Genomic DNA, 24,486 nt, shown 5'->3' on the forward strand with positions numbered 1-24,486 from the left:
AACTAACGACCTGTTATTTGTTATATATATTTTTTAAATAATTATTTTCCCTTAATAAAAAAAAAACAGGGCTAGGCGAGGCCAAGCTCGTACCTTTTTGGTTTTTTGATGAATTTTTCTTTCTTTCTTTACCTTGTTTTTTCTTGGAGCACTTAAAAAAAAATTATCATGATTACTTATTCTTTAATTTTAACATGATTCTTAAAATATTATTATAAATTTTTATTTAAATTTAAAATTATTAATATGGACATTCCATATTTTAGTTTTTATTACATTTATAATTCTTTTTAGTTTTCAATCACGCAAAAATATGTCATTTTATTTTGATATTTTTTCTTAATTTGCTTTAATAATTATAAAATATTTTTTTAAGTAGAAATAATGATTTTAATTAAAAATATTACATTATTTAAGATAAATAAAAAATATATTGATAGGAAAATTTATTTTTATAAAAAAAATCAAGATAATTTTATTTTAAAGTTTAATGATAAAATATTTTAGAGATCTAAAAATTTGATGTAAGTTTAAAAAAGTTGGGGTTAAGCGCCACATGCAAAGTTATAAATTATTTAAGAGTTTGTTTAATAAACGTTTTTTTTTTAAATTATTTTTTTATATTTTAAATTATTTTTTATATTTTTAAATTGTTTTAATATATTCATATTAAAAATAAAATTTTAAAAATAAAAAAATATTATTTTAATATAAAAGATATTTCGAGAAACAGCAGTGGTGTTTCGCAATTCCAAATTCCAAACGGTCTACACGATGGAAAAGTCCCCTGGTAAACTAGTGCGAAACGAAGATTAGATCGAAAGGAAAACAAAGATAGGTGGCGACCCGCACTTGACTTTAATTAACACTCCTATCCTCCGCATTCCTCGCTCTCTCATTCTCTTCCATTAATTAAGATCTTCCTCTTCGTCCTTCAGTTCCTTCACAAAACACAGAAACAGATCTCTCTTTCGGCTCCTACACAACAGGTACTTTTTTTATGGATTCTTTTCCATTTTTAGAACGCAAAATTATAATTTTTTTCTTCTGAATTTCATTAAATTACTACTCACCAATTGTAAAGAAATTTTAACTATTTTATGGTCTCGTTAGAGAACTTATTTATTTGGAAGTGATAATAGTGGAAGGAAGGCATCAGTATGTTACAGTTGATCACACAAGTATAATTTTATGCTGTCAGGTGTAGTAGCTTTTATGATCCGGTTGATTTTAGAGGACATGTGGTGGTTTTCATGTCAACCTTGGAATTTTTTTTTGGGTTCAACTACGACTGTTTGCTAATTAAATTCGGAGAAAATGTTACTCTTGTCAATTTGAGGAATATATCCTATTTTTTGTTTTTTGTTCATCTGAGTCAATCTTGTGTGGTTTTGCAGTCTTGAAAATTTTCCTAATGATGATTCAACCCCTGTTAGTATATAGTTACATTTTCAAATAGGAGGAGTACTGTTGCATCTTTGTTTTCATCAAACTGCCTATTTTTTAATAGGTGGAAAAGGCTAATTAAGTGAGAAGAGAGTATGTATGTATATATGTAATGATCTTCTTTCTATTTGGTGCAGCCAGGGGAGGTTGTTGTCATCTAATCTATTGATATGTGTTTATTAGAACTTTTCAAGTTGTTGACTTTAATATCCAAGTGTAACATGCATTTTCTGGTGGTCTTGAAAAAGTCCAATAGCATGCTTCAATCCATGTGCTTCATGTGGCAAGATCGATACTTGAGGAAATTCATATATGGCTAACGAACTTGTTCAGGTTGTCTAATGGGGAAGTAACACTAGCAATTTATTATTCCTCGACATGCTCTTTCTTTCATACAATTGTAGTTTATTTTATAATGCTTTTTCCATGGTTCGGTTTCCTCACACGATAATCAATATCTACCGTTTTCTCCTCCTATTTGTACATATATTAATTGGTAGTTGTGCCTATTACAGCATTTGGGAGTTGTGACTTGTTAAAAGTTGCATTGCCTTTGGACGAAGGGGAACTAGGAATAAAATGAGGTAAAATGCATGATTTTGTTGGCGATCATGGAGAAATTAAACAGTCATTCAGCAGTGGTTGTCTTGAAGAGTACCTAGAACAGCCAATGTGTGTCTTTAAGTAAAAATCACATGCAAGAGCTTAACAACGAACGTGTTCGCCCTCAGAATTCTGATTCAATAAACAGGTAGTGCCTAAACCAATGACCCCAGGAAGAGTTACTTTATTCAAATGCTTACATGAGGGCCAAATCAATTTAACTTCCTGTATCCTAAATATGGATGATTGGCTAAAATCCAAGAGTTGTGCAGCATGTTATTTCAAGTATTCTCTTTATCTGTAGGCATGATGCTGAGGCACATCTTGCTCCTAGGAAGTTGAAAACCAATGGCAATCTCAATTATTTTGAAGACAGAGAGGCAATGGTACGGGTGCTTTTCAGGGTTTTCCATGTAGAGATTTTGATTCTTTACTTACAGTGAAGCTTGATGTGGCTTGCTTACACTTTATGAATTTGCAAGTAGGAGCTTCATTTACGATTAAGAGCACAAAAGGAGGAGATCCAGATTCTTCATGGACAAATTACTGCTGCCTGTTTGAGGGTAAATTTATCTGAAGGCCTTTGCTAGTCTGCATCTAGATGATCATAATGGCTAATGTGTTATTAGATTTCTGACTTATATGCAATTGCTTTGTTTTATATGGTGCCAGGAGCTTCAGTTGCTTGATGAGAAATATATTTTGGAGAGGAAATTTTCATACTTAAGAATGGTCTGTCCATCTTGTAACTCACCTATTCCTTTGATGCAGTAATTTTCTATATGTACCAAGATGGATTGTGAGAGCAGTTTTTCAATCTCTGATCTATTTGCTGAAGCAACCTCTTTTTGAATGATAGGCTATTGATGAGAAGCAAACTGAAGCAATTACTTCTGCTTCAAATGAGTTGGTTCGCAGAAAAGGCGATCTAGAAGAAAATTTACAATTGACCCATGATTTGAAGGTCTAGTATAGTTTCTGTTTCCAGCTTATGCTTTTCTATTCCTCTGAATACATTTTAGTTTTTTCTGTGCTGCATGAACATTGATATCAACCCATGAAAAGTAAAACTAAAGTAAGAAGTATTTATTAACAATGAAGATATTGAGGCAAAGAGCAGACTGAGATATCATTGTCATTTTGAAGAAATCCCTTTTTTTATAAGGTGATATTGGTCAGTTATTCTAAATAAAATCCTTATATGACCTGCTTTTACTGTTTAATTTTGTGACATGACCGAGCATAGGGTTCATATCGAATACAACATAGTGCAAATGAAAATTTATGTGATAATGATTCACAGGGTTCAGCCTTATCTAAACCAATACAAATTCATGGAGCATTGGATTCCATTAATATTAGTTTAACCCACCTTTACCTCCAAACATTTGGACACACAAGATGCTAAGGCACTTTTTTTTCTTTAAATTTTAAACATATGATATTACAAATACTCTGCATAATTTGAAAAAACAAATTTTAAGGGAAAATACAATTTTTTTTTAAATAATAATGAACTGATAATTTTCGTTTGTCATGAAAGGAGTACTAGTATTTTTATTGGTTCCAGCTTTTTGACAATTCCTTTTCCATATGCTATATACGTAAACATAGTCTAAAAGAGGAAATTATTTCCTGTTTTTAACCAATCTACTACAGAGTTACATAAATTAGTTTAGATTTATCTATTTTTTCTTTTTTTTTTATCATGTAGTTTAGGTTTTTCGTAAAAAGCAACAATATATATTTTTCATCATAAAATTTGTTCTTTCCAAAGATGCTAAACATTAAGAAAAAACATAGACGAGTTAAAGAAGATTATGAGCTTCAGTTCAGCTTCTTAATGTTGGACCTAATGTTGGGTCCCATCACAATGATATATTACACTGTTGCTGCTGGAACATATGATTTTATCATATGATTCCTGAAACAAGAGTATCCCCTTGCATGTATGTAAACTGATTATATTATTTTGCTCTGCCAAAAAGTAAGCATGTCTATTGACTAAAATAAATTTTACATGCAAACAAGTCTCTTAATCACTAAATTAGTGAAATGGCCCCAACTTATAGCTTATTGATTAATTAGGATAAAACTAGTGTGTGTACTTTCGACCTAACACGACACTTAACATTTCAAGAGTGTTGTATTGCCCATTCACCTGCTTGGCATTCTTCATTTTGACGTACAATTGTATCTTCCTTTTCTTTCTTTCATTGTTTTTAATCTCTTTTTACTAATGTAATTTAATTTTTATCATTCCTTCTTTTTCTTCCATCTAATTGTATTTATTAACTAAACCTTTCATTAAAATTAAAAAAAACTAAAACTGCTCAGACATTCACTGTAGATCAAGAGAGAAAACATTGTGGATTGGAACAATGTTTTTCTTTGCTTTGTAATCCTTGAAGCCTTTTCTAGTTTAGTCACCAACTATTTTTTTTCTTTCAATTTCATAATCACCAAGGCATTGATTAGGATTTGAGGTTGATAATTTGTTTCGATTAGATTGTTAATGGGTTTTCACTGTCTTGAAAAAATATTTCTGACAATAAGTTAATGCTCCATTTGATAAAATAGAATATAAAAACATTTGAAACTTCAGGGACCAAACTTGACATTGAAACACAAAACAACCTTTTTTTTTCATTGTTCATGAGGCACACAATTTAAAATTTTAGTCCCTATTTTTTTTTCATTTTTGGTCTCTTTGTTTTTTGGATTTTTAGTTTCGGTCCAAAACTTTATTTTGTTCATTTTTTTAATATCTGCGCTTGAGATAGGAGAGAGAACTTTGACGATTGGCCACTTTTCGACAATAAAAAAACACGATCTTGATGTCAACGAGTTTCATTTAATGAGAGGAGTGCTGTTTAGGTGTTTTTGATCCATTAATTTGTTGAAATGAGTGATTTAAGGTTAAAAATGAGTTTAGTGAGGTCTATATGGTGTTTCTTAGATTATATTTGGTTAGTGTTCTATGATAAAAGAAATAGAGATAGTAGGAACAAAAACGTGTTAGGTTAAAGAGACAGAGACAAGCATAAAATATATTCATCTCTAGTATGGTTTTAGAGTGAATTTCCATGCTCTTCTTAAAATAGGAAGCACAAGGAAACATTGTGAAATTCATCTCTAGTAAGACAATAATCAAACGTTATCTTAGATATTCTCAGAAGAAAGAAGGGTTGAAAAATGGGTTTTTTGAGTCATGAAGTCATACCCTGACTTTACAACAACTTCTCTAATGGCTAGAATTTGACCTCGTTCATCTATTTTTTTTAAAAAAAGAGCCAAGCGCACATGGGCCCGCTAGTGATTTGGGCTAGAGGTTGGCCCATCCAAGCCTAGCTCTTTTTATGAGACCATTTTTTATTTTGTTTCTTAAATTTCAATTAAAATTATTTAAAATAAAATAATTAAAATTATAAATGCCATTCAATTTTAAATTTGTCTTCAAATAAGATTATAACATTTTTTTTATAATATTGGCAAACACGTTTTTTTTACAGCCATTCTTGAGTATTATTTTTAATTTTTTTAAAGTTTAATCAAAATTAATTATAATGAAATAAATAAAATTATATTTAATATATTATTTCATTTGATATCATTTGATTTAATATTTATTTTCAAATAAGAATCTAGCTTTTTTTTATATAATATTAGTAATCATTTCGATAACTATTATATATGATCTTGTTATACAATTTTTTTTTAATATTTGAATATTCAATTAAAATGAAATTTAAGTTATTATAGTTATCACCAATATATTTTTCAAACTGCTGCTACTTTTTATTCATTGAACTATGCTTCTTATAAAAAAAAACATTTTTTTTGTCAAAAATATGAAAAATTACATGAATAAAAAAATAGATTCCAAAATGTTCCTTGTAACATTGCAAAAACATTATATTATTCCTTTTCTTATTAATACATTCAGTTCAAAATATGTTTTAAAACTTGCTTTTATGGTTTTGATAGTCTGTTATTAAAAAACAATTATTCTAGTAAAAAAATGTAAAAAAAGAGAGCGTATTAGTAAGATGAAGGGGTTTTAATTAAAAAGATACCTTTTTTATTTTTATTTCAAGTCGTTCAATTTTTTTTTTGTATATTTATTCTAATTACCTTCGGTTTTTATTGAGGCAACAACATAGCTTGGAATGCTATACTTTTTTGTTAAAAAAATATATTGATATGAAAATAAGGAATTATACTAAAAAATTATTTTGTTTGAGTAGAATTTAAATTACTACTCTTCTTAAAAAAAGAAGAATAATTTCATTTTCATATAATTAGATAAAAAAAACTTGAAGAGCTCATTGCGGCATGAGATTAGGCATTTTAATTTGTATTTCTCAATTTTTTTAGTTAGTGTTAACAATTTTTTTTTTTATAATTGTTGGTACATATAATTTTAGATTAGTTTTATTAACTGCACACATCAACTTTTCAATTCTCAATTATTTTTTTATGTTAGAAAATGCATTTGATAACGTGTGCACATTGTTTTTTAGGTTAAAAAAGAATTTGATTCGACCCACGGCCTAGTGTGGGTCAACTTACTAGTATTTTCTATTTTTACAAGCTACATATGTAAGAAATGTCAAGATATATTTCATATTCTTTAATGTATCACACATGCTCTAGAGTATAACTCTCAATTCAATTCTACATTTATTTGTTTTATAATTTGAATACATTTTCACATATTTTTGTTCTTTTATCTTATATTATATGATTTATCTAATTAATTTGAATTGATAAAATTTTTCATTTATACTGTAACCATTATAAAATATGTTACAGTACGTGTTTTGGTCTCTTTTGGCAAAAACCTTGAGCTTCGCAACTGACCCTAAGTGGTCCGTAGATAATGCTTAAAAGCATGGAAGCTGAAGTTGCCTTAACATTAAGCTACTTGCTTCAACCAGGGAAACAAGTAATTAATTTAAGTTCAGTTCCGACAATAAATGGCAAACTTAATTCCATGTTTAAAGGTTAGCCTTAGTGATTGGTTGTTGGGACTCTCATATGGAAAGTAGTTTTGTCCATTGTAATGGTCTTGCTAGTAATCAGTAGCTTTATAAGTAAATCCATTATTGTTTTTCTGTTTATATAGAGATGCAGTGTGAGCTAGATCATATCATGCACAGTACCTTGCTTATAGCTTTGTCATATAAATTGCTCAAAGTGAATGTTGGATATCATATTATCAACATACATATACACATCTGAATATTTAAATTTTTTTGTCATCTACTAATTTATCAGGGTAGAACATTCTGCTTGGGAAATGTAAACAGACGCTTCCCATCCTTGCTTTCTATAAAACATAAAGGAAAAACAATTTTGTAGTTTCGTATATGTGCTTGACTTCTCTGCCCTCTCCGTTGAGCAACTTGTGGAAAGTGATACTATCAATTGTTGTGATGGATGAATATTAATATCTTTTTACCGTGCTCCTAATCTATTTGCCTTATGTTTTTTTGTTATCAAATTATTCCTGAATGTGTTTTGGGTAAAATGCATCTGTGAATTGTGTACTTGTTCTCCAGGTTGTGGATGATGATAGATATATTTTCGTTTCATCCTTGCTTGGCTTATTGGCTGAATATGGAATCCGGCCCCATGTTGTAAATGCCTCTGCTATTTCTAACAGTGTAAAGGTAACTAATTACATGGATTATATATCTGCAAGAAGTGAACATGGTACTGCAAGACAATGCATGAACTTTGAGGCTGCTCTCATTTATGTTTTTATCTCCCATTGACTTGTTGCCAAAAAAGAAACAAGAAAAAAGAAACCCTAGAATCAAAGCATGATCTGGATTTATCTTATTCTGATGGGCCATTCCCAGGTACCTTTTTCTTTTATTAAGTTCTTTGGGAAGGCATGAGAAATGCCTTATATTTTGTGTTGGTCCTCGAACAAGTTACACTCTATCCTTGTCTGTGAATCTGTATCATATTTGATCCCATGTATCCTGTAAATATGTACTCTTATGGGAAAGATCTCTAAATGCCTGCATCTAGCTGACATCAGATGGATGGCTTTTATTAAGCATGAGAACAACATTCAAATATCTATCAAATAAAAATTTAACTAATTTTACTTTATTCTATCTTTATATATATTTTGCAGCTCCTGCATGATCAATTGCAGTGGAAGATTAGAACTTCACATGTAAGCTATGAGGCATGCTGCAGATGAGCCGCTTTTGTTTTTGTGTTTTGCCAAATTAAGAACTTGCCATTATCATTCTTCTATTTGATTAAATTTCAAATGCTTCATTTTATCTAATTTAAGCTATATGTTCTCATGAGTCCCCAAGGTTCAACTTTTTTTTTTTCATTTCCATATGCAAGCTTGTATTTAAGTATGTGCATCTTAGACTTGCAGATCCAACCACTCCCCTACCATGCATATACAAAAGCATTTTTTCCTTTACTCATCTTTACATCTCCTGCATCAAATATTTGACTTGAGCATTTTTCCTTGAAAACATTTCTTTTGGTTTGTTCTTAAATTGTTATTTTGGGACTTGGGGTGCTCATTTTTATCAGAGTTTTTCCTGTATCAAGATCTGGTTGTTTTTCGGTTGGTTATGAGTTAAAATAATGTTACACTTGTGATTTACTTTTATCACAGGATATAATCAGAGAGATAGCATCTGTGCTGGGCTCTAAAAATGGAAGCAGTTCTCATGATATAGACAATCCTGTTGCTGGCATCTTGACGGGTCAAACAACTCATCGATCCACGGTATTACTGGCATGTAATCTACTTGTTTTCTGTCTCCTTATTGTCACCTTTTCAGTACACGAGCTTGGCTTTATGATTAAATTATTAATGATTTTTCTTTTATTATTTTGCTCTCTTTTTCAATGCAGGGTCACCATGGGACTTCTGCTTCTAATAACCATATAGCTGAACAGCATCTGGAACTGAATGACAATATACCAAGATTTGTACATGAGACAAATCTTGCTGATAAATCAAGTTTATCACTTCATAATGGGATGCACCAGCTATTAAATAACAACAATTTCCCAGAGTTCTCATTTGATCAAGACAGGTTGGTACAATTTATATAGTTTGGATGTAGTGCTTTCAATCCTTTTCTTATGGCGGATAATATTGTTGTTAGGTAACTAGCTATAAATCACAGAACCTATTTTTTTGGTTTAAGATTTGTGAAGCTCTAGAAATTGTTGGAGATTCATTCAATATTGTTCAAGTAGTCATGTTTGGTTAACACAAACTTTCTTAAGTTCTTACAATAGTCATTTTAACTAAATCTGAGTATGTTCTCCCCTCAGCAAAGTTCTCAGAACCAGAATGGTTATTGAAGCAGAAAGGTCAGAGGTGGTTCTAAATGTGTAAGAAGTATTGGTACATATTATATCAAGAGAGTTATTATTAAATTAAACTGGAAGCATTTTCTAGGAACTATTCATAGTCTGTAGATCAATTAATTAACGTAAGAAAATTTTTAATGACTTAGGAATCAATATTAGTTTGTGAAGATATATTATGAGTAAAGCAATTTTTAAATATTACAATACTTTATGAGAAAACTAAACAAGGAAAGAGTATTAACTCAGTAATATAACAAAATGTTCACAGCTTACACTCTGCAGAAGATTTGTACATATATTTGTGTTCATGAGTGTTCTTCGTCATATCTTTTCCCTAAGCACTCTTTTCTTCCGCTGCCTTTATTTCTATTTCTTTCCAACTTCACTCCTACAATAATATCTTAATTTTTTCCTTAAATATCTAATTCCCAAACCTACCACTTCTAAATATTTTGCAGAACACTATCCCAAGTTGTTCACGTCATGCTGTCTCATATAAGTTTATTATACCAGAACTTTGCAGGATAATCATCTTATATTTGATGCTTTACAGATTTTAATGCTTTGGTTCTCTCTTTTCTTGTACAAGAACTAGCAGTATTCTTTTTCTCTTCAGTGATAGGACTTATTGGTATCTGATACTTGCACTACTTTTCTAATTATATATGATTTTGTCACAGGAAGGTAGCTGGCCCTCTTTCCAATAGTTTATTTGGAAAAAGTGATATGAATGCGAGAGCAGGAGAGATGGCCAATGATGTGCCCTATCCTTCCAGCATGAATGATGAGATTGCTTCCTCTGTTTCAGATGGTGAGGATGCTTCTATGTGGAGAATTTTTTTTTTTTTTGTTTCTGATAAAACCTAATGGACTTGTTTCATTTTAGATCTCCCTGGCATTGACGGTTTCCAGATTATCGGTGATGCTACTCCTGGAGAAAAACTCCTTGGATGTGGATTCCCTGTCCGTGGAACTTCTCTTTGCATGTTTCAGGTGATGTGCTTAAGTTTTCTATACAAGAATTGCCATCAATTAAGACATTCCGAATATAACAAATGTTATTTTATCCACACACCAATGGTTTATTCTTTTGTCTTATAGTGGGTTCATCATCTTGAGGATGGCACTAGGCAGTACATTGAAGGTAATAATAAAAAATGAAATGCATTTTTGACTTTCTGATAGTGCTCTTATTTAAATGTTATCTCATTGATATATCATTTATGATAATATTTGACTCAGGAGCAACAAATCCAGAATATATTGTCACGGCTGATGATGTTGATAAGTTGATTGCTGTCGAGTGTATACCTATGGATGACCAAGGCCGCCAGGTGATTTTATGACTTAGCATGCATTTCCTAATGTGTGAAAATCCACGTGTAATGTATTGAGCATAATAACATAGCTTCACAAAAAATACAAATATCACTCAAAAAATCCTTTTCTTGCCTTTTTTTTTGTTTGCTGCTTTATTTGATCTTTTTACTTAATCTGCTTTATTGTTTTCCGGATCTAGTTGAGTTGTTGCAATGAAAATTTTTCAGATTACAAATAGATGTAACTCTTGATATTCTGATTTATTCCAATTTTCTTATGTTGTCAGGGGGAACTGGTGAGGCTTTTTGCTAATGATCAGAACAAAATAAAATGTGGTAAGTGGGTCTGAAATGGATTCATCTCTTTAATATTTTAACATATTGAAGTACTTAGTATATGAAGTGACTGATCTTTTTTTAATCATATGAAACAGAACTTTTATGTGTCTATTTTTCGTAGGATGAAGCCATTTTTTCAAATTATGGTAGATATATGATTTAAGTCCATACATGTTGAAAGTTTGAATTTCAACTGGGTACAGCATTATCCATTTTATCTTCTTCTTTATTTATCATAATGGTCTTACCTGTGTTCAATACATTGTGATAGTGTCAGTTTATATAGCAAATGACCATTTTTTATTATTTCTGCTCGTAATTTTGTTGAGATTATAGTATTGCTTTCACTTGGTGTTATATGTAAGCTGCTGTTGTGAAACTTCTGAATTTTTGTGATTTCCAATCAGCTCCTTTAATGAATGACTCAATCATTGAAGATTGAAAATCAAGTTGCCATGTGCACATTTAGAAGCCTTTTGCTTATATTTGGCATTTAGGCATTGTCCTTGTTGACTGAGCATATACTTCTTGCTTGCTCTCACATGTATGTATTGGTCAACAAGGAGAAAGGTGAAAATATACGTGAATTGATTTAAGAAGCTATGTTTTCTTGGACCCCTGCATGATGCCAATTACCATTACTTATGATTTTTCATCCTTTTTGCAAACTTAACTGGCATGCTAGCATGAATTGAAGATTTGCTTAAGTGGTAATTGTTTATTGATTTTTATATCCAGTCTGCTATATTCTTTCATAACTTTATGATGATCTACTTGTAGACCCAGATATGCAACGGGAGATTGATACTTATATTTCTAAGGGTGAAGCCACATTTAGTGTTCTATTGCTGGTAGGTATGGTTTTGTTTTAACAGAAGTACGTGTATGCGAGACTAGTTTTATGATTTTTTTCTTCTAATGATATGTTATGGTTCTCCCCCTCTCCCTAAAATAAAATAGATTCCTATCCTAGATGGTGATTTGGTTGTTGGAAAAGGGATCCCTGGTAGATGAAAGCATACGCGTTGTAAGATGTTGTGTTGAAGTAATTTTTTAGGAAACTTCAATGTAGTTACAAATGTTCTGATACTAATTTTAGAACATTTTGGTTATTACCACAAAAAATTAACTTGTCTAATATTTAAACCTTTCATCTCTTTGTTGATTTTTGATTGAGCTAATAGACTTGGGTGCATTTGGAAATTGGATAGAATTGAGGTCCCGCTTTTACTCTTTTGAACTGCTTATATGTTGAACCATATTAAGCTTGTAAATATTAATGCAATGTACACAATAACAATAGCACATACCTGCTACATCTTAATTCTCTGTTGTGGTGCATGTTGAATTTTTGTTATTGAGGCCCATATTGGCCAAAATGTGTAAAGGAAACTCCTTTTTTCAACAGTATGACTCCTTTCCATCACCATGAGCTCTTTTTACTAAAATCAAGTTTTAAATTAGAAAAAGGAAATGGTGTAAACTTCTGAAAAACAATTATACTCAAGGGTAGCTCTATAACTAAATTTTTATGCATGCTCAATATATTTCTATTTTCAATGTAATAGAAAACGTTTGTGAGGTGTTTGTCATCTACCTTAACGAGGAGATATTATAGCATGATTTGAGGTATTAGAAGTTCTCCCTCTTAATCCTCCTTTGGATGTACGAGTAGGGATTGGTTGGTACATATAAATACTTCTTACCATCCTTTCTTTTGGATCTTCATTTCCATTAATTGCTTGTAATGAAAACATGGAAATTAGTAAGAACTTAAATGCCTTGTGCTGACCTTTGGCTGCTAGTTTTGTGTGGTGGTAATTCTTCTTTTACTTATCTGCTACAGTTGTTTATTTGGTTCTAAGTGGAAAGCCTTTGGTCATGATTCCTTACTTTTATTGTGTTCCAGGGCTGAGAAGCCAGTAACGGCAACCCCTTGGTAAAACTGTGAAAGCTAAAATTATCAAGAATTGTTCTATCATAAGCTATAAAGATAATGAACCTGAAATCCAAACCAAACTTTCAATACCCTTTATACAGTTGATAGAGCACCTCAAGGTTTTCTTATGAACAAAAAATTACTGTCTATTTGCTTTATGAATGACACATGGTTAGATCATGTGCTAAAATAAAAAATCTTTTAATGTACACAAACCATGCTTATACATTTTATTAGCTATGGATTATTTTGGCTGGTCGATTTCTCCTCTTTTTGCTCCTCTGTGTATGTTGTAAACAACAGATTCTAGAAATTTCCTTTTGGTTTAAAATTGTGCGCATTTTCATTCTTCTTAGAGCAATATTTGAGCCAGTCAATGTGCCCTGGATATGGATGTTAAATTGTTATGTTCAATTTCCAATTGGTTGGGCAGTTTAAGATGTTATAGTGCTATTTGATGCTGAGATTTTCTTTGGGGGTGCTGTCTAGAGATTTTAAAGGAACAAAATGGTGGTTTTGCTTGGGGGGAGGGAGGATATTTGGTTGGGTTCATTGTGAGGGGTTCTTTGTTGATGCTAGGTGAAATTTTGATTGACGCTTGTTAAACTTGCCTTGATTGTAAGATGCCTCATTTTCAACTCTTCAATGATTATGTTGTATCCAGTTCTATGACATCAAATATCTTCTAACAAACTTTTTCTTGTACTCCCTTTTGTAGACGGACTCTTCTGAAAATTGGGATTCAACAACTCTAGTTTTGCGACGTTCTGGGTACCAAATTAAGAGCAACGGAAGGGGAAATGTAGTTATTGCGGAGAAATTTTCAAAGGATTTATCTGTATGTTGTTTTCTTTCACTGCTTTTCCCTTCTGCCATTTTTTTCCCGTGAGGGTAGCATATTAATTTAGTAATTTGACCATTTCTCATATACATTTTTGGAGTAACTTTGGGCCTTTTGCTACATAAATTTCATTCTATGTATTTAATTATCCATTGAGCCAATTTATATAACTATTTTCTTTTTTAAAGAGTACCATGAAGATGACAAATCTTTGCAAATATATATATATGTGTGTGTGTGTGTGTATGTGTGATTGTTAAGCATGGTTGTATTTGTGTTATCATTTTGGAATAAATCTTTATTGTAAGTGCAGATCTTCATTAAAAAACTAAGTATTCTGCATTGAAAGTTTGTTCTCCTGTGCATATGGCTTTGTATATTATTTTATATCTTTTTCACTCTGCAGATAAAAATCCCTGCTGGACTCTCAACGCAATTTGTTTTAACATGTTCCAATGGATCTTCTCATCCTCTCAGTACATATGATGTTCGGTAATTACTATCTTATGTTAGATTTTCTATATTATTATGTTGATTTGAATGTAATTTCCATGCTACTTGTTTAAAATGGATTGCTATTTTATTTTGGCTCAGCATCAGAAAATGTAAAGCTGATAGGTGGGATGTTGACCAGAAAGATAGTAAATTCCTTAAGAAGCCCTTAGACCTGGCAGGTTTATTAGATTATTGGAAGTGGTTTCCGACTTTCTTCTATGGAGATATAGAATGAAGGCAATACCACCTCCTTTATAATAACTCCTACTTATCGCAGTTACTCCTCCCATGTTCATAAAGTTCAGATTGCCATTAGAGTAGAATTAGAGGAAGTAGCTGTAGAGAGATGTGATAAAGCCTCATTAATTCCCAGCTAGCACTGTGGACTGCAAACTTGCCTCACCAAGTGTTTCATGACTTGCTACATGTATTCAGTCCTTAAATGTTAGTTCAACTTGATGGAATGTGAACATTTTAGTAGTTTGTGAAACAAAACAACTAGGTTAATACTTCTGCTATTGGAAATGCTAGTATTATTAATAAAACCATTTCTTTTGATTTGATGATCAATATAAATAATCTAACATAATGAGATATGCCGTTGGGAAGGGATTAACAAATAAAGAAGTCACACTAAATATCCATAGAACAAATGTGGCAACTAACCAGTGAACTGTGGATCTCTGAATTCTTAAATGATTAGTCAAGCATGAGAAAAATTGAAAGCCACATCAGTTTGTATGAAAATTTTGTATGGTTTATTTATTTATTTAATTGTTTTTATTGCATTACTCTATACAATAAATTGACAAAAAGGAAAATGATGACCTTATGGCGACAATGGCAATGATGGATGATCCACAATGGATTTTACATATTTTATTTTAGAGAGAATGTGGAAATCAATTGTACATGCGTTCATTTCTTTATTTGTGTGATTTTAGGAGTTTGGGTTCTTATATTCAAGCACCTATTCTTTATTCTAAAGATTTTGGTTGATAATTAAAACTTAATCAATTCTTTGGTTCAACTCTCCTCCTCCTTTAATCTCTTTTGTCGCACATTCTTCCTGAATTTTCCTCTTTATCCTATGTTGCACAGACAATAACCCTATGCTTTAATCTTTGTGCTGCCTCCATATATTGTAATTCTCATAAATAACCATGTGATATACCATGTTTTTTATTGAAACTTCTTTGATTGCTTTTTCCCCCCCTGAATATTTCTTCTAGCTTCTATTGCATAGCATAAATTTGCATGGTTCAATTTATACCAAATGTTTGTTTGTTGGCCGATAAAATTTTGTTAGGATTCTCTTTTCTAAATCAGATGGTAGTATTAGTGAACATGACAAATAGTTAAGATCACACCAAATATTTTGCTTTTTCTTATGGATATTATGATGTTTAACCTGATGCTAGTGATATACTTCTGCAGAATGCGAGACACTCTTGTGTTGGCAATGAGAATGTTTCAGAGCAAGGTATCTTATTCTTGCATGCGAAAAATTGGTGTCAGTTATCCTATATTTGGTTTTTTTTTTTTTTTTTTAATAGAAGACTTGTCGTACCTTGGTTTCTAACATTTATAGTTCCAATATTTGTGGAAATTCTATATCATGTTTAAGAACACATGTGGCATGAACAAAACTCATCTGAGAGCAGTTTTGTTTCCTATTTTCACTAAAAGATAGGTAGTTAATCCACACAAATTTTCCATGTGGTTGTAGCTATTGTAAGGCTGTAAATACCATTGAGAGCAATGACTTTAAAGTTCTCTTCTTGGATGAAATATTTAAGAACTCAAACTCACATCGGCCAATGCTCAACGTGTCGGTCAAGTGCAAAAGTTAACAGACAACTGCTTTTGGCAATGCCTGATGTTTGATCAATTTCATTTACATATGCGTGGACACATTGAGCCCTGCTGCTTGCTAACAATAAAATTTTTTTCCCTTTGTTGCCTTTTGTGATGTGATTTAAGTTTTGATCATCTTACTTGGTGTGCCCCTTTTGGATCAGGCATTGGATGACAAGAGAAAAGGTAGAGCTTAGAGCCGTAGATCCCTTCATATTTCAGTAAAATATTCCTAGTTAATATTCATTCACACAGAATACAAGGAGAATAAATCTGCAGGGAGGTTTGCTAATTTATGCTTGATTTACTATACCAAAACTCTTCTTTCTATTTTCTTTGTGCCTTATATTGTGGTTCAAATCATTTTTAGACAGTGAATCACGTGTATATGAAACATATAGACAACAAATGTATAACAATAAATGTATTTTTGTCTAGTGTTGTCTGATGATTGCCACACACATGTAGCATAAATTGTCAGGTTGCTACGATCAAATTGCTTTCACAATTTTCATGTCAGAGTTCAATGTTATCTTTTGGTATAATTTTCTGCCCTTGTTTGAAGGAATTATACTTTTTTTCAACCAAAACTATTAATTCAATGGTAGGTTTTGAATTATGTTTGCAACTTCATAACGATGGGGATGTTCATTGTTTCCTTGGTTTAGGATGTCAATAAATTATTTTCAAGAGATGGATATTATTTTAATCTCTGTGCGTGTGAGAGAGTAATGCTGTTTTACACGAAGATTAGGGTAGGAATGGGCGGGCAAGAAATGCTCGTCATTCGGTTGATTTCTGTGCTAATGAGACCTGCAAGTAGGCCTCAAAGAAGTTAATTGAATGTTTGCTTTTAATCTTTAGAAATAAATTAAATAATTCTTTTATGGATAACCAAAAAATGTTTGGTGGTGGGGTGTGTGTTGAAGGGGGTATAAAGCACATTGTCAAATAAATTAGAAAAGATAGAAGGGGAGCCTTTGTGACCATGGAATTGTCTGTGGTCCTCAAGGTCGTGAAAATGGGGGAGGAGCATGAGTACAATTGGAGGTGATGTCTGTGTGTTGAATGGATCGTTTTGCAAGAAAGGATGAGGGTGGTGGTGATAGCAATGGTTGAGATGGTGATTTTAATTGGGGCGGCGACGGCTGGTGGCAGGAGCGATGAAAGTGTTCGAAAATATTTCTAATATTTCTGGCCCTATTAGCAAAAACATTATAAATACGATGTTCAGAGCATGCCGCCCTTGCCATGGATCTTATAGAATCAATTTCAATAAATTTTGATAACCCAGGTAAATGAAGTCAAAAATCAATCAACACTAATCTCCTTTTTTTTTTTTTTTTAGTTCAATATGTATGTGTTGTAGTTTATTTCAACCAGAGGAGTCAATAATTGAAAAGAAGTCAATGATTGACATTAGCAAGGTTTTCGAGTAAGTTGCTCTATTTTAGTGTCATCGTTGAACGAACACTATGGATCCTAGAATGAATAATTATTAATTAGCAAACTTTTATTATTTTCAAAAGATAATGAATATTTATTTCTTACAAGGTTGTATGGAAAGCATTTTTTAAATAGTAGTTATTAATTTCTTATAATAATTCTTGGAAAACAAACGAAGGAAAAGGCAAAATCATGGGAAATAATCATCAATCTTTTGTGAGGTTGCAGGAGAAATATAAAAATAATTATTAGAGAAATCAAAATAATATAAAATGGAAAATAAACACATATAAAAGAGAGAAGGAAGATTATTTAATTTAATAGAAATGATATTCCGAGAGTGAGAGGGCCAATTTCTATGATTACTTGAAGGGACTCTAAGATTTCCAGACTTTTTACATAATTAAATGGGCAATGGACCGAAAATTATAATAATAATAAATTAAGGGTGAAAACTGGTGATTGATGTCAGAGCTAACGCCAGAGCATCTCCTCGGAGGACGTAATGATACTCAAAACAAACATGATTGTGAATTAAGAAAAGTACCTGTCAACAACCAGCCCAGGATGTGGCTCTGCTTATTACCTCCTCATGATCACATGGGACATTTCATCATTTATGTTAAATTATGCATAGCATCTGAGATATTGCTATGGTTTTTTACAAATATTTTTTTTTCCATACTTCCAAACATTTTTCATCTTTTATGGTTTTTTTTGCTGTATGTTAAATAATAATTTTTTATTTTTTAAAAATTATTTTTAATATTAATATATCAAAACGATAAAAAATAATTTTAAACAATCCAGAATTTAAAATTCAAGGCTATCTTATATTTGATGGCATAAAAACATTTGGTTTGATGCTTTATTCTGCTCTCCCCGCAAATCTTCCTTGGCCATTTTCGGTTAATTTTGTGCTTGTACAAAAGGGTATTCATACATTTCTTTTCTTGCCATTACTTCTCTTATCCCAAAATTTTATAAAATCCACAGAAATCATTGGCATGAAAGTCTACACAAAAGCTAAAACTTTGATGACCAACCCATTATGACTCACAAGCTTGTGTGTGACATACTTCCACAAAATATTCAGTAATTCACACATTAAATTGCCTTGCATCTCTTTCCCTAGGCCCTATTTATTTACTTGTAGTCCTCCAAGTTTTAGATTTGGTTCTTATAACCCCCTCTACTATAGTGTTTTTTTTTAATTATTATTAACGTAGGTGTTCGGGTTATCTTGCGCGTATTTTGACTAATCTAACAAGCCCTGAAGTTAACAATCATGTAAGCCTCCAGTGACGCTGAGATTTGTGAGACTCGAATTGATGACCTCTAAAAAATAAACCTATAATCTAATCAATTAAGCTACGCCCTCGTAATTATCTTTATTATAGTTATAGAAATACTGGCCCTTACACAATACACACTTTCAATTTATGGTCCACACGTAGCCCTTTCATCCACTTGTATGTTTGCACATGACCACATATGACCACGATCTGAAAGTGTGAGGGTTGAAAAGCTTGAAATTAAATTACATGGGTCAAGATTTTTAAATATAGGGATTGTTTTTTAAAATATTTTTTATTTAAAAATATATTAAAATATATATATTTTTAATTTTATTTTTAATATTAATATATTAAAATAATTTTAAAAAAAATTAAAATTTTCAAAACTTCTATGAAAATCCACTAAGTGTTTGGGAGTTGGTAATTGTTATAGTTTAAAGTGCTTTTTGTTTGGAAATAAATTAAAATAATATATTTTTTAAAATGATTTTTAATATCAACATATCAAAACAATCTAAAAACATAAAAATAAAATTAATTTTAAATAAATAAAAATTAAACTTTTCTAATATCTCTCCGAATATATTAGCGATACAGTTGTGGTTGAATGCGTGGTAGCTTTCACAGGAGATGCGAGTTAGAGGCCCCTCACCTACACTTTACCAACCATTGAAGCTTGGACGGTACTTCACCAATTAATTAATGATCATTGGATTTAAGAAAAAAAACAATTAAGTCAATAAACAACCATCCAATCAAACCCACATCAAGCAAAGGAAAAAAACAAAAGAAAAAAGAAAAAAAAAAGAAAAGTAAAGAGAGAATAGAATAAACTCTTGAAGTACAAGGACCGAGAAGGGGGAGACACATCAACTTCCCTTCTCCTCTTCCTTTGCTTACCTTCCAATCTTAAGCTCCTCGTTTTCATACTTTCTTTTTCTAATCCCACTTGCTTTTCCCCTTCCAGCTCCCCTCTCTTTTCTTTTTCAGTCACAAGGTTTGTTTGTAAATATTCTGATGAAAGCATATCATGCAGGAACTGCTGCAAATTTAGAGGTGTATCAAGATTGAAACAAGAAAACAAAATGGGTTCTACTACTGGCAACCAAAATCCATGGGCTCCATATAGTACCTATAGAGATTGTTCACAGGGAATCTGTAGCATTTATTGTCCACAACGGTGTTACATCATTTTCCCACCTCCACCTCCTTTTACTCTTGGTGATGATGATTCTAATACTGATTTGTCTCCTCTTATTATAGCAGTTATCGGTATCCTGGCAAGTGCTTTCATCTTGGTAACATACTATACTCTCATATCCAAGTATTGTAGGCGGCGGGGCCAGGGCGATGGAGCCACTGATTTGAATGAAAACCATGATCAAATGGCTAGTGAAGCATGGCAAGGTATCCCTGCTGGTGGATTAGATGAGGCACTTGTAAAGTCTATCACAGTATGCAAGTACAAGAAAGGTGATGGTTTCGTTGAAGGCACAGAGTGCTCAGTTTGTCTGAGTGAGTTTCAAGAAAATGAGAGCTTAAGGCTCTTGCCGAAGTGTAGCCATGCATTTCATCTCCCTTGCATTGATACATGGCTCAAATCTCATGCAAGTTGTCCTCTATGCCGTGCCAATATTGCTCCCGCTAATATCTTGCCCAGTGAAGCACCAGCTGTACCTGAGCCAGTCCAAGAAAATCTGCCAAGAACTAATGTTTCAACACTTCAATACCAGCATGGGACTAACGATGCTGTTTTAGTGATTCAAGATTTAGAAGGGAGTACTTTTCTGCAAGAGGGCGTTGTTAGTCTTGTTATCGGTGATGATACTCCCAAGACTCCGGCTAATCAAGATCTTGAAAGTTCGCAGACTGTTACGGAATTACAAATTAGCGATCCGATCCAACCACTTAGAAGGTCTGTTTCATCGAGTTTTTCTCAAAACCACACATCTATTGCTGATATATTACGCACTAGTGAAGATGATGATGAGGGTAGTGATGATTACCGGAAGAATGGGGGAGGTGGGATCTTGGGTTTAGTTAGTAGTCCATTTGGAATGAAGAGATCCATTTCTACAGGAAGATTTACGTTCACAAGCTATGAGAAAGGTAGGAGTTCTATGATTCCCAATTGAGCATGCAGTTTTCTCCTGATGTACAAACGACATACCATCGATTTCATTCTTCTCTGTAACTAGTTAATTAAAACTCACCAATATAGAGATCTTGTGTTAATTCAAAATTTGGCAGTACTTGAGATGAATTTGCAGTTTGATCCCGCCATTAGTTAGTTTTGATCAATTAATGGAGTTTGTGTTCTTGAAATGTAAAACTGTTTGTGTACATGTTTGCTACAACCTAATCTAATCACTCCAAATCTGGTTTCCAAAATCTTGGAAATCTTTTTAGATTATGTTGTTAAGATATTGAATTTTATTACCTTCATTTTCTCTTTTAATGAATATTAAACTTTCAACCATTCATAATCTGGAGTTGGCATGAAGATCTTAAGCAAAGCAATGCCAATAATTAATTGCAAGGGAAACAAACAAAGATGGAAAGCCAAGATAAACTATGACGAGAGGCAGCCTTGCCACTTTATTTTTTTTAAAAAAATAAAAACACACGGCAAGATGACAGGCAAGTTGCAACAGATAAACATGTAGGGTAAAAGAAAAGTTAATTTGGCAATTCCATATGCTAATTCTAGAGGTTACAATAATAGGACAAAGAAACGTTGTTGGGAACCTAATCTATGATAAATGATAAATTATCCTTTCGTGACAACATGGAGATAGCTCCATTTTCTACAAGTAATGGTTTGAGGTTCACATGAGAGCTAATGGGTTTTGTTTTGAGTATTGGGCTAAAATTTTCAGAAAAAAAACCCTTGAACTATATAATACACGAGTTATTAAATATTTGGATTGAAACCTTCAAAATTCCATTATTTTGGTAATTAATATGATAAAAAAATATTAAAATAATTGTTTAATGTTTATTATTTTTATATCAAATATAAAAAATTATGAAGATTCGAATAAAAATTTATAATAGTATTTAAGAATCATGTCAAAACTAGAGAGTAAATAAGTCTGATAAACATTAGTCGACTTGTGCACTTGACCCAATATTTTATGACCAATCCAGAAATTTTATTGATTATATTTTTTTATTGATTATATTTTTGTATATCTTATGGTTGAAATGAAATCCTTAACTAGTGAATTTTAAAGTACTTTTACGAATATTAAAGGTTGAGAACCCAAAACACATCATTTAATATCAAGATGTAATTATTGAGTATTTTTATCGGTGTACAATGAGATAAGCATTGACAGGGATCATGACAAAAGAATGGTTACCTTAAACTTTTAGTTATCTCTAGTGGTTTTGTTGATAAATAAAATATTACTTTGGAAATAAAAGGTTGAATTCTTAAAAGTAAATTTTTGGCTTTCAAAAGGAGAGCATCTTGCGTCGTGCTATGTTGAGCTTAGTTTGTTGCACGATTCAGTGTTATATAAATATGGTGTATAAACATGTTTTTTTTTTCTTTTTAGATCGACACCATCTAACATAAAACAAGTTGTTTTTGACAAGAAATGATTTTTGAATGCTTATAATGTAGGTCATGGTTCATGGTTATGAAAGAAAATATACATAAGGCTTAAATGGTGTTTAAGGGTTCAAAGATATAAGATTATTGATTCTATATGGAGATCTTTTTAGGCTTATCGCCTTGAATTTGTCATCTTAACGATTGATCTCATTCCAATCTTAATTATCCTAATTGTATATGTTGCTTTGTCTCTGACCTTTTATCTTCAAGTTTGGACTTTGCATCATTATGAGGGACACTTTACATAGCTATTTATCTTTTTTTTTATCATCATTTTTCATTTGATTATTTGAATTTTTTACTTGATTATTTGTTGGCTCTTTTTTGTAACATTCTTGTCCTTTTAACATTTCTCCTATCTCTTTCAATTCGGAGAACGTCATCAATTGTTTTTCAAAACATACCCTCAATGTGAAGGGTGATCCTAGTCATGGTTATCATTCAAGAAATATTCAAAGATCAAAGGAGAAAACAAGGGATGTATTTTTATTTGTGAATGACATATCAAAGATGATCTTTTTTCATCTCAAACCCAAACTTGCCTTTGTATACAAATGCTAGCCTTGCTTGATCGATTTGAAGAACTTTAAGGTCAAACATATATAAGAAAACAAGTGCACACTATTACCATGTAGCTATATCACTTAATTTTGTTTGGAAACATCTTTTATCATTCACTTATTTGTTTTTCTCTCTTTTCAGCAAGACTTCCTTTTTAAGGGTTGTTGGAATGACATGGGTCTTAATGGCCTAAATAAAGGTAAGATCGAGGTTTACCAGGACACAATGAATTTTAAGGCTCCAAATAGGGATATTTCAGGTATGAAAAAGGTTGGGTTTACCTCTTAGCATCATGACACACTTTGGAATTTGTTGAAATTTTTAGGTAAATTTGCCATTATACTTATCCAATCATGGACAAAAATAAAATGCCAAATATAACTTTCATAAAAAACATCTATTGATTTCAAAAAAATAATAAGAAGAAAAATGCATACTTTATTTAAAGATGTAATGTAGTCCAAAAACACATGTAAAACATGTTTTAAAAAGTACATGGTTAAAAATGGCAAAGTTCAATAAAAAAAGAGTGGACAATGTAACATTTCTTCTATTTTCATATTAGCTTCTCCCAACCAAAACATCTATGTCTTGACATCCTGAATTTTTGCAAACCTTTTATGAGCTTGATGAAGATTGCTAGCATGGAGACTAGCAGTTTTCACAAACTTTGTCAACATGGAATGTAGTTCTTGCATGGATGATGCAAGTGATGTTACCAAAAGATTTGAATGTCTAAATAACCTCTTTTAATTCTCAAACAATAAACTAGTGAGTGGCTTGAACTGGAATTAGAGATACTTCCATATTGGTTTCTCTTCTAGCATTTGTTATAGCAATCACATCCTTTGACAATAAAGATTCAAGTAGGAGAAGAATTGCATTTGTCTTAGACAAATCTTTATTGAGAAAATAATGTAGTGTAACTGCCTCCTTTCCCAACAAAGAAACTCCATATAGATAATTAGTTATAGCCAGAGTCTTCTTAAGAATGATACCAGATTTTAAAGTTAAGCATGTATGGCTACGTGAAATGCGACTAAAGGTAGATAATGCCACATTAGTTTCACATGCACATCCTTTTATTGCAAGAACAATGTTATGAAAATTACCTGAAGTTGACTTTACTTTAAAAAATGCAATACAAAGTTCATTAGCTGATAACATAAACCATTGGAGGTAGCTTCCATATTATGATAGAATAGTGGGAAAACATCAACTTTATCAGTGCATTCAAGTAAGCTTATTGTCATTTTTTGAGATTATCACCACTTTTTGTTGACATAAAAAGAATCCCATCTCTTGATGCCTTAATATCTAATGCCTAGATTCATATAGCATTCTTGACATCT

General features: G+C 31.7%; 2 protein-coding genes across 9 annotated transcripts; both read left to right on the top strand.

The window, feature by feature from the left end:
• Positions 1 to 750: 750 nt before the first annotated feature.
• On the top strand, positions 751 to 16,715 carry LOC133669975 (uncharacterized). Of its 8 annotated transcripts, none has more exons than XM_062090327.1 (20): positions 751 to 989; positions 1,962 to 2,197; positions 2,354 to 2,435; positions 2,535 to 2,612; positions 2,722 to 2,781; positions 2,909 to 3,013; positions 7,614 to 7,724; positions 8,201 to 8,254; positions 8,708 to 8,830; positions 8,950 to 9,134; positions 10,098 to 10,228; positions 10,304 to 10,410; positions 10,519 to 10,561; positions 10,660 to 10,751; positions 11,024 to 11,072; positions 11,856 to 11,926; positions 13,733 to 13,852; positions 14,262 to 14,347; positions 15,788 to 15,833; positions 16,372 to 16,715. In XM_062090327.1, exons 2-20 carry the CDS (start codon positions 2,142 to 2,144, stop codon positions 16,402 to 16,404), a joined length of 1,632 nt encoding a protein of 543 aa, XP_061946311.1. In that variant the 5' UTR covers positions 751 to 989; positions 1,962 to 2,141; the 3' UTR covers positions 16,405 to 16,715. The 8 variants fall into 8 exon arrangements, with proteins under 8 accessions (XP_061946311.1, XP_061946312.1, XP_061946313.1 ...); XM_062090328.1 differs by having other exon boundaries at positions 8,708 to 8,821; XM_062090329.1 differs by having other exon boundaries at positions 8,201 to 8,242.
• A 3,028-nt stretch (positions 16,716 to 19,743) lies between these two features.
• Positions 19,744 to 21,359, top strand: LOC133669181 (RING-H2 finger protein ATL52-like). Its single transcript, XM_062089232.1, has one exon. The coding sequence runs from the start codon at positions 20,037 to 20,039 to the stop codon at positions 21,084 to 21,086; it is 1,050 nt and encodes a 349-aa protein (XP_061945216.1). The 5' UTR covers positions 19,744 to 20,036; the 3' UTR covers positions 21,087 to 21,359.
• The last annotated feature ends 3,127 nt before the right edge of the window (positions 21,360 to 24,486 follow it).

The sequence above is a fragment of the Populus nigra genome, chromosome 12 (assembly GCF_951802175.1).
Source record: "Populus nigra chromosome 12, ddPopNigr1.1, whole genome shotgun sequence".
NCBI classification, from domain to species: domain Eukaryota; kingdom Viridiplantae; phylum Streptophyta; class Magnoliopsida; order Malpighiales; family Salicaceae; genus Populus; species Populus nigra.